Source organism: Strix uralensis, chromosome 3 (genome assembly GCF_047716275.1).
Source record: "Strix uralensis isolate ZFMK-TIS-50842 chromosome 3, bStrUra1, whole genome shotgun sequence".
Lineage (NCBI taxonomy): Eukaryota > Metazoa > Chordata > Aves > Strigiformes > Strigidae > Strix > Strix uralensis.
Genome location: NC_133974.1, coordinates 117,120,450 through 117,136,446, shown reverse-complemented (window position 1 = coordinate 117,136,446; position 15,997 = coordinate 117,120,450). Strand labels below are relative to the sequence as shown.

The following is a 15,997-nucleotide window of genomic DNA, read 5'->3' as shown; positions in this document are numbered from 1 at the left end:
ACAGAATCACAGAATCATCAAGGTTGGAAAAGACCTTGAAGATCATCCAGTCCAACCATTAACCTCACACTGACCGTTCCCAACTACACCAGATCCCTCAGTGCTGGCTCAACCCAGCTCTTAAACACCTCCAGGGATGGGGACTCCACCACCTCCCTGGGCAGCCCATTCCAACGCCTAAGAACCCCTTCTGTAAAAAAATGCTTCCTAATATCTAGTCTAAACCTCCCCTGGTGCAACTTGAGGCCATTCCCTCTTGGCCTATCCCTTGTTACTTGGCTCAAGAGACTCATCCCCAGCTCTCTGCAACCTCCTTTCAGGTAGCTGTAGAGGGCAATGAGGTCTCCCCTCAGCCTCCTCTTCTCCAGACTAAACCCCCCCAGTTCCCTCAGCCGCTCCCCATCAGACCTGTGCTCCAGACCCTGCACCAGCTCCGTTGCCCTTCTCTGGACACGCTCGAGTCATTCAATGGCCTTTTTGTAGTGAGGGACCTAAAACTGAACACAGTAATCGAGGTGCGGCTTCACCAGTGCCGAGTACAGGGGTAAGATCACTTCCCTGTCCCTGCTGCCCATGGTATTTCTGATTTCTTCTTCCCCCCAAGAACTTCACCATGAGGAAGTTCAGGCTCGCTGTTTTTTTCCCCATGAAATACAAAAAACATTGAGAAGCCAACTTACACCGCTTCTACTTTACTTCCCAACAGACTATCTACTACAAAATATACTACCAAGACATACAAATATTAAAATACATACTGTGTGGTACTAATTTCTACAGATTTGTCTTCTCGAGGCTAGTTTCAGTATATTTAACTTCTATTATTCTCCCCCCTAAACAGTTTTCTGGGATAAAAGTTTACTTGGATAGGAAGTTGAACAGGTTGCACTCAGTAAGATTTATTGTTTTCAGTTATCTTCATGATCAATACATATTTCACACAGTTACTGGGAAAAAAAAAAAAAATCAATCAGGAATGGTTAAGAGACCTCTGTCATTAAAGAAAGTAGATCTGCTGTCTTGGCATGTTAATGCCCTTAAACAGTGCTGTGATAGTTTGTAGGAGCCTTAGAACAACAGGTCTTGTGCTGAAAACAAAGCTGCTGTGCAGTTCTTCCAGTTCTCAGACCCCTGGTAATAGCTCTTGCCCCATGACCTTTCCTTTTAATTGCTAGAAACCAACAGATTGTATAAGGGAATCAACACCAATATGGTGCTTTTTCTTAAAACAAAAAATGTCTCAAGTCAGTAATAGTAAAACTCTTCAAATACATTTATTTGTCACCAATGAAAATACTGTACAGTACCCAAGAAAAGGGGCAGGGAAAGGCAATGTATTAAGAGTGGCTTTCATCGATGTCTTTGTCTGGATCCATCTCTGCAGCTTCGCTCTCCTGTTGCTGTTTCTTCCAGAGTTTAGCCATAGCAAGTAGTTTGAGATTAGGCTGATTGGCAGTGTCTTCTGGGAAAATATAATCATAGTATTCCTCCCAGCCAGCATCAGACTAGGGAAAACAAGTACCACAAAGCAAGTTTAATTTGCATGTTAGTGTTAGCTATTAGAGGGTGTTTCTAATAAGCATAACTGAGATAAAATTAAAATCAGTGTTTGTTAGACCATCCATACGAGCTGAAAGCCATGAGCTGAATGGGTGTGAGACAGTACAACTTCTGCTGTGCATGAGCAGGCAGATTTGACAAACAGCCTGGCTATAGTTTCCCAAACAAAGTTAAGAAACAGAAACTACCATACCTAAAGCTGTTTTGATTTGTTTTGATTTTGAGTTTAAAGTAAGGGTAGCTCAAGCATTTGGTAGGAGTATTTCATTCTGAATCAAATTGCCCACCTAGCCTGCTGAAGAGCAAGGAGCTCAGCAGCACACTTCTCAGGCCAGTGCTTGCTTTTTTCCACTTACTGCAGTAGAACTGGTATGCAGTTATAGCATCCATCACAGCTAACACTGTTTTGTGTACCTAGACCCCAGCATAAAGCCACCAAGGACTCACTGACTACTTCCATAATTTTTCCTCTTACCCCATCTTCAGCCTGCAGTTTTCTCCTCTTCTTTATTTTTTCAGGCATAAGTTTATCTATCCTCTCTTTAGTGGTATCAGTTCCAAACTCCTCTTCAAAGTTTCTCCAGGATTCCAGAAGCATGACTCTCTCCTCTTTCTCCTCACAGTTTCGCATTGCCTTATTAGCCTCTTCATAAATCTGCCGGCATCTTGACAAACTCTCCTCCCTCCCTGCAGATAGCTCAAACTGGGCAAAGCTGATCCATACCTGTGGTGAAAGCAAACCAAAACCAAGCTGAAAGCTCCATTCTGAAGTCTAATAGCTAAGTGATAATTTAAAAAAAACAAAGCAGCCAAAGAAGCAAATGTCAATGCAAGTCTAAAGTACTTCTTCATAAGCAGGTACCTAGAAATTCACATTTGTTTCATAGGTGTGAGATTTGCCTTGTTTTGGCACGACAGAATATTAATGTAGGCCACATTAACAAGTTTCTCGGGGTTGTTTCGCATCATGATAAATCCATCTGAGATTTAGTCAAAAGACAGCACCAAACTACACTGGAAAAAAAATCACAACTTATTTTTTCCTTGCAATGTTTTTGCAACTAAAACTCCAAACCTACTCAGCAGGAAGAGGGCTGCTTGGAAACCTTTCGCAAAGCCTTCTTTCATTAAGATATGCCTGTTGTTATATGTAATTTAGAAATTTCTTTCCCCTTTTCATGGCACAGACATGGGACTGAGCTTAGGTTCACTGTTGATTTGAAAAAGCCACACAACCAAAGCAGTCGAGGGTTTCCATCCACAACGGACCGGATTCAAGACTAGTTCTGTGTTCTGCATACCCAAACACACCTTAACATGCTGCGTCCGCTGAAGTAACCTGCGGTAAAGATTTCTTGTTTTCTCATACTCTTCTTGCTCAATTTCAAAGTCAATGTAGGATTTCCAAAGAACCTGCAAAAGAGAAGTCTCTCATTATGCTCCTAGCACACTGAGATAATGGGGAAAAAAAAAAAAGAAAAAGAGGAGCACGGATAAATGTGAAATTTCTCTGGAAAAAAGTTTCAGAGATCTGAGTATTTATCAACTACACAAGCTAGGATTATGACCAAGCAATATTGAATCTTGTGCACATAAACCATTTAGCTTACTCCTGTAAGCATGTTTCTCCATCCATGTTTTATCATGCGTTTTATAGTCCTGCGTACCCTGCTAAGAAACAGATGTTAAATTAATGAGACATGGGCTAAGCCACGACAGTAAGCAGTTCTGTTCAAGCTGGTAGATTATTTACATTTTAATTAGCCACACTGTGTAATGAATACCTTAAAATTATGCCAACTGTAAAGTTCATCTACTCCCTTACCTCTGGCATGTCTAGCCGGGGCTGGCCAATAGCCAACTCATAGATTGCACGGGCTCTATCAATATCGCCAAGAATGGTCTCTAGTTCAGCAAATTTAATCCATGATGTGCAGTTTTCTGGTGCAAACTCCAGGAATTTTTCGTACAGCTTTCGGCAACGATCAAATTCTCGCAGTTGTAGCTCCAATTCAATATAACCTTTAAACAGTTTGTTTTTTGGACATTTACCTATGGATGTCCCCTGTTAAGGAAAAAAAACACAACACCCAGACAAAAACCACTTAAAGATCTTGCAAGGAAAAAAAACCCTCAACTTTCTAAACATCTGTTTACTCTCCAGTATTTGAACTAAAATTAATTTTTGCGCAGAGCTTGTTTTTTAAGACTCTGGTCAAGGTCAGTATGAAATCCAACTGATGTTTGCCAAATGAGTGTGCATCCACAAACATCAACAAAAACTCTGAACACAGAAAACCTTCTAACTTGTTACACTTTTACATAACATGGATACCCCATGAAGTATTTAGTGAAACTCACCCTGGCTCATCAAATGAACACTTCATCTTGCATCAAAAGCTGAAGAAAGCATAGTAGCAGTCTGTACCAGTCTTCCAGGTAAGTAGTTCCCAAGTATCTTACAAAACAAATTCTATCAAGAGAAACTGTCTCCTGGACCACCACTGCCATACATCATCGCACAGAGAATTATCCACGCTCCCTGTCTGCTCACTTACAATAATGGATAGAGGGAGGATAACGTTTTAAAGAAATAATTCCTTTTTAATATGATTCAGCATCTGAAGAAAACTGCCTGTCCTAAGCCACAGTGCCAAGATGTGAGAAAGCAGTTTCTGATTCTTAATTTGGGAATCTTTTACAGCAAGAGTTAAGAATGGGCATATCTGAGACAGGTATGTAGTGAGCTTCACTCTTTAAGTCACTTCTGCAGACAGGTATTATTTATGAAGCACTACAGCCTCTGTTCCCTGAAGCTAATGGCAAATTAAGTAATTTGAGATCAAATTCCCTTACTACAATTCTCCTGCACAACTTTCCTACAAAATGATTATCTTGGTACTTATTAAAAATGGAGGAAACTAGCACATGGGAATATCAGTTTGGTCACCATTATGAACCTCCAGCTCTACAAACACCTTTTCAAAATATGCTCAGTTCTTCCCCCCCACACCTCCCATTACTATTTTCTTAAGCAGCATAAGCTCCAGCTGATCTGTCTCCAAGTCCCAGCATCTCTCAGACCCTGGGAAAACAAAGAATCCAACACACCATTGGCAGCCAGTGAAAATAAGGCAGAGCAAGATGCTGTCTGCATGCTGCTGAGAGCTTCAGCATCAGGAGCTGGACCTTCTCTTCTGCACAGTGATAGTGTGGGACCCTCACCTCAGGACAGGAGCAAGGCTTCTTGCCAAAGAGCTGGTTCAATGTCAACTCATTGCAAAAGAAACAAACTGCTTGCCAAATCAGAGTCCAGTCCAAAAAAGTATTATGGCTGCAGCAGCAAAATCTGTTTTCCAAAATAAGTAAAAGGTGACCTAGTAAAAAAAAGTCTGTCAAAAAAATTAAACAACAGGGGAAAAGCCCAACAAAAGAGAAGCCTAAAAGAAACCGAAGAAACTGTGTTTCTAGATAGGCCAAAGGACCCTCTCCAGAATCTACCATAACATTCACCCCTAAAAAAAAAGGGCAGCCAGAAGCAGGGTGCTGACTGGTGGCTATGGTCATGTTGAGCAATGGTAGCTTAAGCCAGGCTAGAACAGCAACACGCTTCGGGATAGATGGTTGTCTTCTCCTGCGGGGAGAGAGTAGGAGTCTCACAGGGGACTTAACCCCTCCGCTTCATTTTTTTCTGGTCACAGGCAGGAGTCCAGCTGAAGAAACAAAGCTCTGCTACCACACTGGTGGCAGCCTTGGTCCGGCGTCAGCTACAGAAGGCTGTTCATATTTATGCTCTTATCACTGCCATGTCATGGGTTTGGTGGAAACCCCATCAGTTTCCTCTTTAAAGTCAAACCACTTAACTGTTACCAACATTAGCTTTCTCTCAAAATTCCTAATGCTATCACTGAGCTTACTTAGAATATCTGAACTGAAGGCAAAGTAAATTTTTAACTTCAAAAGGTTTTGCTTCCAAAAGCTACTCTACTGTTCTCTGATATGCTGATGTTCACATAGTGAATTCACACAGAAGCTCTTCAGCCTGCCCAAAGTCCCTATGATTGCTTCTATTAGCAACCTGGTAGCGCTGGGTCTCAAACACTCTGTTCTTCACATCTTCATTTCTGAGAGTCAAAACCTCCTATTTATTTAAAATGCTTTTACAACGCTATTAGTATCATTTAAACAAATCAGCAGCAGTTAAAAATTTCCAAGTGCACTAAGCTGATCTGGGTACCCTTGGCATTCAGATGTGTGTCTCGTCAGCTGAAACAAGAAAGCTGCATTCATTTCTGCCCGTGGCTAATTCATCATATTAAGCTACTCTTCTTTTTAAAATCATACATGACAGTAAATACTGGTCCCTGCAGACTTTCCGGATGCTTTATTTAAGTAGATTAAACCAGCAATTTATAAAGGACAATTTAAGATCTTTTAATGCCATTCCCTTGTTATATTAGTTAGTAAAGTCAACTGTGGAATTACTAAAATCTTACCAAAGCTCTTCTGGCAAGTGGAAGATTTTTCTGGCGTATTTCAAATTGTGCATACAGCAGCCATATTTTGGCAAATGTAAACTGAAAGAAAAATAACAATGTGATGTTTAGACTGGGAACTTAGTAAATAACACCGCATGTGCTCTTTAAAAAAATAATCACTCTGCCTATACAAGATGTTACCGCAGTTAATTACATTTGATCTCAAGTGTTCAGAGTTCATAGCCCAAACCAACCTCTCTAGAACAGACAATATACTCCACCAGAGATGAAAGCAAAAATGACCCAGACAGAAGTCTTCTCAAAGAAAATAGTTCATTAACCAAACAATTGTTAAAATATCAGATACCACTGAATCAATTAACAGCTAATCAAGTCTTAATAATTACAGATTAATCCTAATCTACGCAGTTGATACTCAGATTACATGATTAATGACAAACTAAAAAAGGAAGTACATGAACTGAGATTTCTTGGCATTCCAAGGCAACGCTGATTGTTTTAAGGGTTTAGCCACATGGATATTTTAGCTAAAGCTCACTGGCAGAAAAAAATACAGGAACAAAAAATCAGTCTTGAAGACTGATTGTAATGGGGAATACACACCTGCAAGATGGTTTATCAAATACACCTCCCTCAGCTGAGACTGTGCAGACAATAAGAAACGCTATAAAAGGCAGTAACCCCATTTAATAGAGCAACAATTATTCTGCAGAGACTATAAGCAACTAGGCTGAGAGCAGCTATAAAAGGACCACCCTAAGGTAGAAAACAAGAATAGATGAGTTCTTCCCTGCAGCTTAATAATACTGCACTATCCTCTGACTATGTGTTATTTCAGCTTCTTAGAGCATGCTTAGTAATTTGAAAATACTGGAGAAACTTCTGAGTTGCATCTGTGTGATGAAATCTGACAACAGTGTGTGGCCTGCTATTTTTTACTGATGATGCAAATTACAGCCATCAAACACCTTAGATTGAAAAAAAAAACCAACAACCTATCAATTTTGGATGATGGACATTATGAGAAACTGGAAGAGATATGTGAAGTCCTGAGCAGAGTCTTCCTGAGTGTGCTAGTAGCCATTTGGAGCTGCTTACATACCTGAACCTTGTGGGGGAAAGAAAATTAAAATTTTATCTTGGGAATTTTAATTCAAGTCTTAATACAAACTGCTGGAGGAGACATACCTTCTTGTGGGGAATGAGCTCGATACATGCCTGATAAACCTGTCTGGTTCGCTCTGCATCCTGTAAGAACAGACTAAATTAAATACTCCGTTTGCTGCTAAAATGACACCATATTTTGAATCGTGCAATGACTGCAAAACTGTAGAACAGTATTTTTAAGCGTAGTTAGAATTGTGTATACTTAAGATATAAATGTACTTATCTACTTAGTGTGCACAATTCAAAGATGGTAACTTTGAGGATCAATAAGAGTCATCTTTTCAAAACATGATTCAACACTAAGAATTAGGCAATAAAACCAGGAGTGTCCCCATTTTTTGAGGAAAAAAAATCTTTGTTCCTTTAACAGACACTGAATAGGTATACTGCACTACAATTTATGAAATAAAGAGCAGCTATAATGTTACATGACTGATAACAGAAGAAATACTTGCACAGCCTCAAAAAGCTACTCTAGCAAAAATCTGACTGCTTCACAGAAAAACTTCACAAATATAAAACTATTTCACAAGTTCAGGTAACAGCTTGGAACAGGCAATTCAGATGGGGCTAGGAAGACCTACTTCTGTTTTTATTATCAGTGTGTTTCTGGATGAACTGGGGTGAAACTGAAATACTTGTTTTCCCCTATGAACAGGGGGGAAAAGTGAAGGGGGAAAAAAACCCATAGTTAAATAGAAAATCCTGCAGTTAGTTACACAAAAACAAGACATAGTATCTTTAGTTCTCAGTTTTCTTATTAAAATATCTGTAGCTATTTAATCTAAGGAAAACACTTGGGAAGGAAAAAAAACCTGAATTCTTACTACTTGCCTTTGCCTCCAGCTCTTCATATAATGCATAGTTAACCCAAAGATAGATGTATCTTTTCCAGTGCCTTTTCTCTTGAATTGGGGGAACGTTGGCGATGGCCCGTTCATACACTTCTCGGACAGTCTCGGCATCTGCATCACTTTCAACTAATCTCAGGTAGTCAAACCATGCATCGTAATTATGTGGATTTGCCTTCCAGAGAGATGGGAGCAGGGAAATGGGAAAGAAACTTCAGTGACTACAAATAATGGACCCTGTTCCTTTACCTACCTTTTTATTTAGAATTTCTCTTTTAAAATAGATCATCAGAATATTAATAAAAACTGCCAGTCTCCAGTATGTTTGAATGGAAGCTTTTGGGTTAAAATACAAACATTCTTTAAGGCAAACTGAACTGTGAGAAGGGAAGAGGAAACAATGAAATATGCAGTATTCAGTGAATAGTACATAGGCGTAGCACACCCATTTCCTCACAAAAAGGTATTTACACACAGGCGAAGTGTCCTGTAACAATTACTGCATAACAAAAATGAAGAAGTTACAAGCTAAACTGCCTTATCCCCTAAGATGACTGTGAAGGGTAGTGAGCTCAGTTCAAAAACTTTGGCTCCACAATCCACATCAGAATGCAGAAACAAAAAAGCAGCGAATGCAAGTATCATTCTCTCCCCCCAGATGGAATTCTGCCTTTAAAAAGAACAGTGTTCTCTTGGTACTCTCTTGGACTGAGTATCAAGAGTAACATAAAACTCACCAGCCTTTACAGCATGAGACACTCATGCACCTTAAGCAGCAGCTGGATGTATGATGAGCCCAGTGGATATTTGTAATACATACCTTCACTTCTTCTTCATACTGGAACCTCCTCTTGCTGACAATGATGTCTTCAATTCCCCTTCTGTCTCCAAACTTCTTCTCAAAGATGGTGTAATTCTTGAAGAGATTTTGGGCCTCCTGTTTTGGAATTCTATCCAAGGCGTACTTGTAGATCACCCTTACTCTTTCAAACTGAAAGTATTAAACATCACTTGAGTAATATTTACAAAGTAGCTTCCGTGCTCCACAATTTCTCAATGAGCTTTTGGCAGTATTTAATAGAATGCAGAATCACAGAATGTCTCAACGTAAATGATTGTTTTAGGACAAGACTAACACACATCTCCCTGAAGAGTAAACCTTGGGGGCTGGAGTAATTCTGCAAATACTAAAACCCACCATCTCTTACTCATTTACAGGTTTGGAATACTTAAATTTTTTTAAGGCATTGTGGTTTTGGGGTCACAGGAGGTTTTCAAGTCTTTAATGGTCCGGGCACTGTCTAGGAAAAACATGGCTAATTTGTTTTTTTATCATGCAGGCCTACAACCTCTCAAAAACTTACAAATCTGAGGATATGTACTTGTTCTGATGACACTATTCTTGCACTTGACAGATTTGGTACCCACTTTTCTTAGAATATATCTCCTTGATGCCACCAAAAGGCAAATAGAAGCTAAGCAAAAAACTGTCTGCTTAACCCAGACTATGATAACAGTATCTCATAAGGTGCTGAAAAACACAAGTGTTGAAGTGAATGTTAAGTGACCTTGAGTTTTGACATTCAAGAAGAAATCTTGTGGGGGCAGTTAGTATTAGTTTGATGTATTATCAGGAAGGTCTTACTTCTTTCTGGTTCTCCTCAAATTTTGCAAAAGCCACGTACAAGTGCTCATTCATATGCTCTTCTCCAAAGAACTCCACTGCCCTCTCGTATACCTTTCTTGCATGAGCAAAATAGCTGTGCTTCTCTTCAAAGCGGGCATACTTGATCCAGTTCTTAACATCAGGATGAACAATAACGAGTAGAGCTATGTTAAAGAAACAGTGGCAGTTGAATAGGACATTTCAAATTACATTCTTCCCAGTGACTATGGGGTCATGGACTATATGAAACGACTCCCAAGGATGGCATATGCAAGAAATGCAACTGGAAAGAAGACTTAAAACAGCTCTAAGCATGCAAAGGCTTTGTGCCTTACTCAGAACTTAAAGAAAATTTAAAAAGGGATAAAAATCAGGCAAGGGTCAGGGACAAGTTTAAGTAGGAGAAATCTGAAACGATGACTGCAAAATGCTGGAAGCATGAGTGCTGTTAAATATACACTGCTGTGGCAGGATGTACATTCATTTAACTGAATTTGGAGAAATATACTAAACATGCTTTTAATACCTACTGCTGGCTCTCAGTATGGTGGCTTAGTTCCAACACACCACAGTAAAAAGCAGCACAGGGACATAGCTGGAGATAGGCTAGATAAGAAAGAAATTAAGAATGCAGACCTAAACCTGGGCAAAAGTTGCAATGCACTAAAAAGGATATATCTCTCATAAATGGTACGTGCCCTGTCCACCTCCTTGTATCTCAGCTCGAAGTTAATATAGGAATGCCAAGCCTGCTCCTCTGGTTGCCACTCCATCCAACGTTCAAACACCTGACGCGATCCAGCAACATTCCCCAACATCTCTTCCATGTAAGTATACTTATACCTTAGAAAACAAGATCAAATTTTTACAATCACTTAGTAAATACATAAATTACAAGGATTTTCTGAGTGCTTAGTAAGAGCATTACTGAGATTTCTTCATCTATTCCCCACTCGCACCACAGAAATGCCTACAGATACTGTTGTGATCAGCAGTATGCAGGCACACAAACATCCTTCTCTCCCAATACTCTTGACACTTCCTTAAGTTTCGGAAAGGTTTTGTACTTTTTCTTCATTTCAGACTAGCCTGAAGGCTTGGAGAAACAGAAAACAATGCACTTTTGTATGATACCAAAATAGAAAAATCATGTGTACTCTTTGGGGGTAGAAGCAATGCTCCATTCTCTGCAAACGTACCAGAACTGGTTCACCCTGGGGAGGGTGGTAATGGCTCGATCCCAAATGTTTCGGGCATGATTAACCTGGCGGTTCTTCATTTCCATTTCTGCATATTTCAGCCAGAGCGTGACATTTCTGTAGTCTACATCCAAAGCACGCTCGTAAATGGAACGGGCTCTGGAAAGCAAAGAGAAGTTGCGTATATAACATGCCTCCAAGACTTTGGTGTTTGTCAAAATGTGTCTTAAAAGATTTATAAGAGATGTCTGCAACTGCATCATAATTACCTCTGTATTTCTTTTAGGCTTTCCTCCCATTGTGCATACTTTATCCAGTTACTGATAACAGTCCTGTTTTTTCTTATGTTATCTTCAAAAGTCTGAGGAGAAAATTATTTCTGTAAGAAATCCCTCTGTGCAGACTAATCTTGTAATAAATGGCTTATGGAATATTATTATTATTATTAGAATGAATTCCAAACGTCTTACACCTATGCAGATGCAGTAACAAATCCTACTCAATAGCACTTTCTAAAAATTGATGAACAGAGAAGCTAGAAGCATAGATCATCATACAGAATAGGACTAAACTCAAGTTCCTGCAATTTGATACCTGAAGTATTGATGGAACAATAACTGACAGCACTAAAATCTTACTCTTTTAATCTCCTGAAACATTACCTGGGCAGACAGAATCCAGTCGCTGTAGACAACCTTGAATATACTTGGATGAACCAGCACAAGTTTATTCACTTTGACCTGTGTGCATCATTGCTCTAAATTTTTCTCTAAACAGAGATGTCTTATTCTTTGGATTTAATATGATGGCATCAATGTGCTAAACGAATTTCACTGCTCAGTGCAATGGTGAGGGCATCTTCAGCCTTGTGTTTGGCTATTGCCAGGATTAATGCTATTGGTACTTTAAAATGTGGCTAGACATGGTTTAACACAGTTAACGTGGTGGCTTGTTACTACCATACATATGAGAGATAAAAAAAGATAACATCAAACATTTTTTTTTGCAGTGCTGTGGTGTTGATCATCTGAGTCCAGTTGCGTGGCATGTGCCTGAGTGAGGTACACCAGCAACCAGCACAGTAGGGCCCGAAGTCTTCATGAGAGGTCCTAGCCATGATGGCAAGGAGGGAAACGAACACTCACTCAGGGCTGAGCACAGGGATGCTGCATTGTGCTACAACAGTCACCAGTTCTGAACATATACATATATACTTCAGGGAATGATAGCCCTAGTTTACGCTGTCTGTATCTAAAAAAAATTGCTGAGGCTGAAAACATTTAAAGTTCCCTATTAGGGATATACTTGCTTTGCTGATCCAGGACAGCAAATATCAAAGGAAAAAGCAGAACAAAACTGTAGGTAAGTTTGCACAAGCAAAGCAATTCTTTTAAATGAAGAAGAAAAAATTATACCTGAAATCTCACATGCTAAATGGGTAAGTTTCAAGACATTCATCAAAGTAACCATGGCTAGTATAGAAAGTTGTGTCCTAAAGTGTGCTAAGTAATAATTTTACAGAACAGAAATATCACTTTCAAACACACCATATTTTTTTAAGCAGTTGAAGTGGGAAAACCAGCAGCATTACTGTAACACTTGCTAATGTTCTGTCATGCTGACTGGTCAGATACTAGGGGTAATGAAGAAAATGCATATAAGCCATGTACATAATTACCCTTGCAATGTCCTGAATATACTGAACACGGTCACATGTGAGACATTGTGTACTTCCACATTTTGTTAAACAAGTTTAACTTGCAAATGTCACACAAAAGTAGCTTTTTTCTACTAAAATGTTAGGGTTCTTTAAGAATTGCTATTCATCTATAAAATCCACAAGTAATATACACTACATCTTATTTACATTAAAACACTGTAAAACTGTAGTGCTTTATAGTGCATCACGATTAGGGTTGTTTTTCCTTTACCTTCCTTTTCCGGAGTTTATAGTCATTTAGCTCTTCAACATCAGTGATCTTCTGTTGTGGAGGTGGTGGAAGAAGTTCAAGTTCTCTCTCTTTTGCTTCTCTTAAAAGCTGTTCTGCTGTGATCTGAACTTCTGCAGGTGCTTTATTTTTCACCTGTAAAGTAAGTGGGCTTGACTCACATTTTCTCCTTCTAACGCAAAACTGAAAAATCCCCCCATGACTAATTTACCCCTGCAGCTTAATACGTTCAGTATTTACCGAAGAAGGATCTGGAGACCCCCCCAAGATGGACAGGGACCTTATCGCCCGCACTAGCCCGAACCTACACGGCTCCTGCCCGGGGCGTGAGGAGGGGCAAAACTTCCTGAGCCCGCGGAAAGGGGCGGCCACACAAGCGGAGGAGCCAGGGGCCGCAGCCGGCGCAGGCCACAGCAGCCAGCTGTGTTTCAGCACCGCTGCGCGACCCCCATTACCGAGCGCTATACTCGCTTTCCGGAGGCCGCGGGGAGCTGCGGGGCCAGGCCGCTTCAGGGCGCCCGGCGCCGCTCCGAGGGCCCGGGCTCAGTGAGGGCGGGCGGGTACCCACCACCCCGACCACCCTCCCCACCCCCGACCGTGGGCTCGCCGCCTCCTCCCGAGCACCTTTGCCACTTTAGGGATCCGCTGCTTCCCGGCCGCCGTAGACGCCATCTTGCCGCCTCTCCGCGCTAGCCCCGCCCCGTCACCTCTGACCTCACGCAGCGCCAGCGCGCGTCGTTGCCGGAGTAACGGCGGCGCGTCCCGACACGGGCGAGGAGCGGAGTGGGTCCGTCCGTCCGTCCGTCCGTCCCTGGTTTCGCTGCTCCGGTATCGCCGGATCGAAGGGGACTCCCCTTCGCAGTGGAAGGCAGGTGAGTGCCCGCGCAGCCGGAGGTCCCACGCCCCCAGATGGCGCCCCCAGGTGGCTCGGCGGGCGGGGCGGGCTGTGGGGGCTGCGGGCCGAGGTGCCCGGGGTCCGGGGGAGGTGGGGGCGCGCTGAGTGATGGCCATAAGAGCGTTGCGGGGCTTTCGCGGTGTGGCGTGACCTGGGGGTGTTAATAGCGTGGGCGTTAAACTCCTGTCCTGCCGTAACTGCTCGTGTTGCTTTCCCTCCTGTCAGGTGGGAGAGCTCTGCCCTGTTCCTAGACCTAAGCAGCCTTCCTTGGGGCCACCTGAGCTTTAAAATGTGGGTCTGGTCCCGTTCCTCTAGGCCTTTTGTGGGTGGGAATGGTTGACATGCTTCATCCCTGCTGTTGAGGCAAGCTGTTAATTCTTGTCCCGATCTGGCATGGGGTGAGCAGGTGCCACCTGCCATCACCCCAAGTGATCAGGTCTTCCACCCGAGTCTCCTGAGACACACATCTGTGGTATGTACACACTTGGTGTGTTCTGAGTCAGGAACAGAAAAAACATACCCCATGGAAATCTCACGTGTGCTTCAAAAGAGAGGATTTTTTTAAGGAGACAGAGAGGAAACTATTCCAAGCGCTAGCTTGGAAGAGGAATAGTTCTTTATCGGTTGTTTTGCCAAGACTCTCATTGATGGTATGTTGCTCTCATAGTAGAAATACAGGAGTTGCTGTAAGAACAGTGCATTTTACTATGAAAATAGCACATTTTTCACATGTAAATGCTGCTTTCTGTTAGTCATGGTTGCGTGAGTGTTTAGGGCCTTTAAGAGGAGCTAGTGGAGAAGGGGGTGATATTTTTTCAATGCATTAAGTTAAACAATTGAATATGTGGCAAACTTTTCCTCAGTTGAAGTAATCTTGATGCTAGACTTAAATTCATTAACAACACTTTTTAAATTCCTGTTTATTTTGATATATGGAGTTGACAATAAAAAAATAACCAACTATTTTATTAGTCTCACAGTTTGCAGTTACTTAATGAAATGTGTAGGTGAATTATGTGGCTATTTTCTTTGCTCGTTTTAAGAATCACCTGTCATTTAGTATAAATGACAGGGTATAGTTGCCTTCCACTCCACTGGGAAGAATGTATATATATATCTTAAGATATTGAAGAAGTTGTTTACATAAGCTAGTATATTTTTTTTCCTTGTAGATGTTATTGTTAGTAATAAGTACAGTCCAGCCTAGCTGGTTCTTTCTACACAGCCACAATTCTGTTTACTAAGTGCACACATTGAAACCTGCAGAGGACATTTTGCCTCGGGTTGGTTCTGGGACCTTTTTGCAAATGTATGTTGGCATGACTGATACTTGTGCTGTCACCTATAACAATGTCTTGATTGTGTGTGAATCTGTATTTAAAAGGTATAAAATTCAGGGTTTCCTTTGTTATCCCATTGGGCATCACATTGGGTTTGGAGACAATGTTAGAAACAACTATTGAGTTTGATAGATTGGTAAAAGTGTTCTGCTAGTCTAGGTATGTTGGTTATTTAGACTTTTTTTGAGTTAGTAATGCTATATTTTGCACAGGTATATTTAAGAAATTGCAGGAAGCTGTTGTGTTTGGTCAAAATTATGTTTTACATGCCTAATTCTTGATTCTATCATAACAGGCTATAACATTGAGTAGCAACACAGCTGAAAGATAAATGAACTGGAAGCTGATAGTCACAGGTGATCTGAGTGCCTGTTGCCTCTGTGTGTTCTGAAATTGCTAGGCATGTCAATAAATCACTTGAACTTGGTAAATTCTGTGCCTGTGGAACCACAACAACTTTTTTATTCTGGGCAGAAAAGCTTTCAATTCCTTCTGAAAATTAAGCATCACTGTTGACTTAAAAGGAAATCTGAGGAACTGTTTTGGACAAAATACACTTAACTTACCTGAAATTGCTGTTTAATGTTACCAGAACATTCTTATCCTGATTGTTTGCAGCTGATCCTCCCAACCCTGTAGACTTAAGGCTATTAAGTTTGAAATTATTAATGATGGGCACTGTTCTGATAGATAGCATGAAAATGCCTATAAAGGAATAAATGTAAAAGCAATTTGTATCTTATTAAAAACATTTCCTGTGTAGCATGTAGAATGCATACAATAGGGATGATTGCCTGCTGTATTTCTATATGTGCCCTGTTTGCATGCTGTATGTATGTGCAGGCAGTATGTATTTATGTAGAGGTCTACA

At 40.9% G+C, this 15,997-nt stretch overlaps 2 protein-coding genes across 2 annotated transcripts in view; one reads left to right on the top strand and one right to left on the bottom strand.

Moving 5' to 3' along the window:
* Window positions 1–1,252: 1,252 nt before the first annotated feature.
* Window positions 1,253–13,616, bottom strand: CRNKL1 (crooked neck pre-mRNA splicing factor 1). Its single transcript, XM_074864089.1, has 14 exons — window positions 13,516–13,616; window positions 12,874–13,026; window positions 11,212–11,303; window positions 10,943–11,101; window positions 10,420–10,586; window positions 9,723–9,901; window positions 8,898–9,068; window positions 8,061–8,252; window positions 7,248–7,307; window positions 6,057–6,137; window positions 3,386–3,625; window positions 2,872–2,973; window positions 2,036–2,284; window positions 1,253–1,505 (listed from the first exon to the last, which is right to left on the bottom strand). Exons 1-14 carry the CDS (start codon window positions 13,561–13,563, stop codon window positions 1,338–1,340), a joined length of 2,061 nt encoding a protein of 686 aa, XP_074720190.1. The 5' UTR covers window positions 13,564–13,616; the 3' UTR covers window positions 1,253–1,337.
* Window positions 13,595–15,997, top strand: part of CFAP61 (cilia and flagella associated protein 61) — a 119,631-nt gene continuing 117,228 nt past the window's right edge. Inside the window, exon 1 of the mRNA XM_074864088.1 lies at window positions 13,595–13,763. The gene's annotated coding sequence lies outside the window, so the exon portion shown is untranslated. The remainder of the gene's footprint in view (window positions 13,764–15,997) is intronic.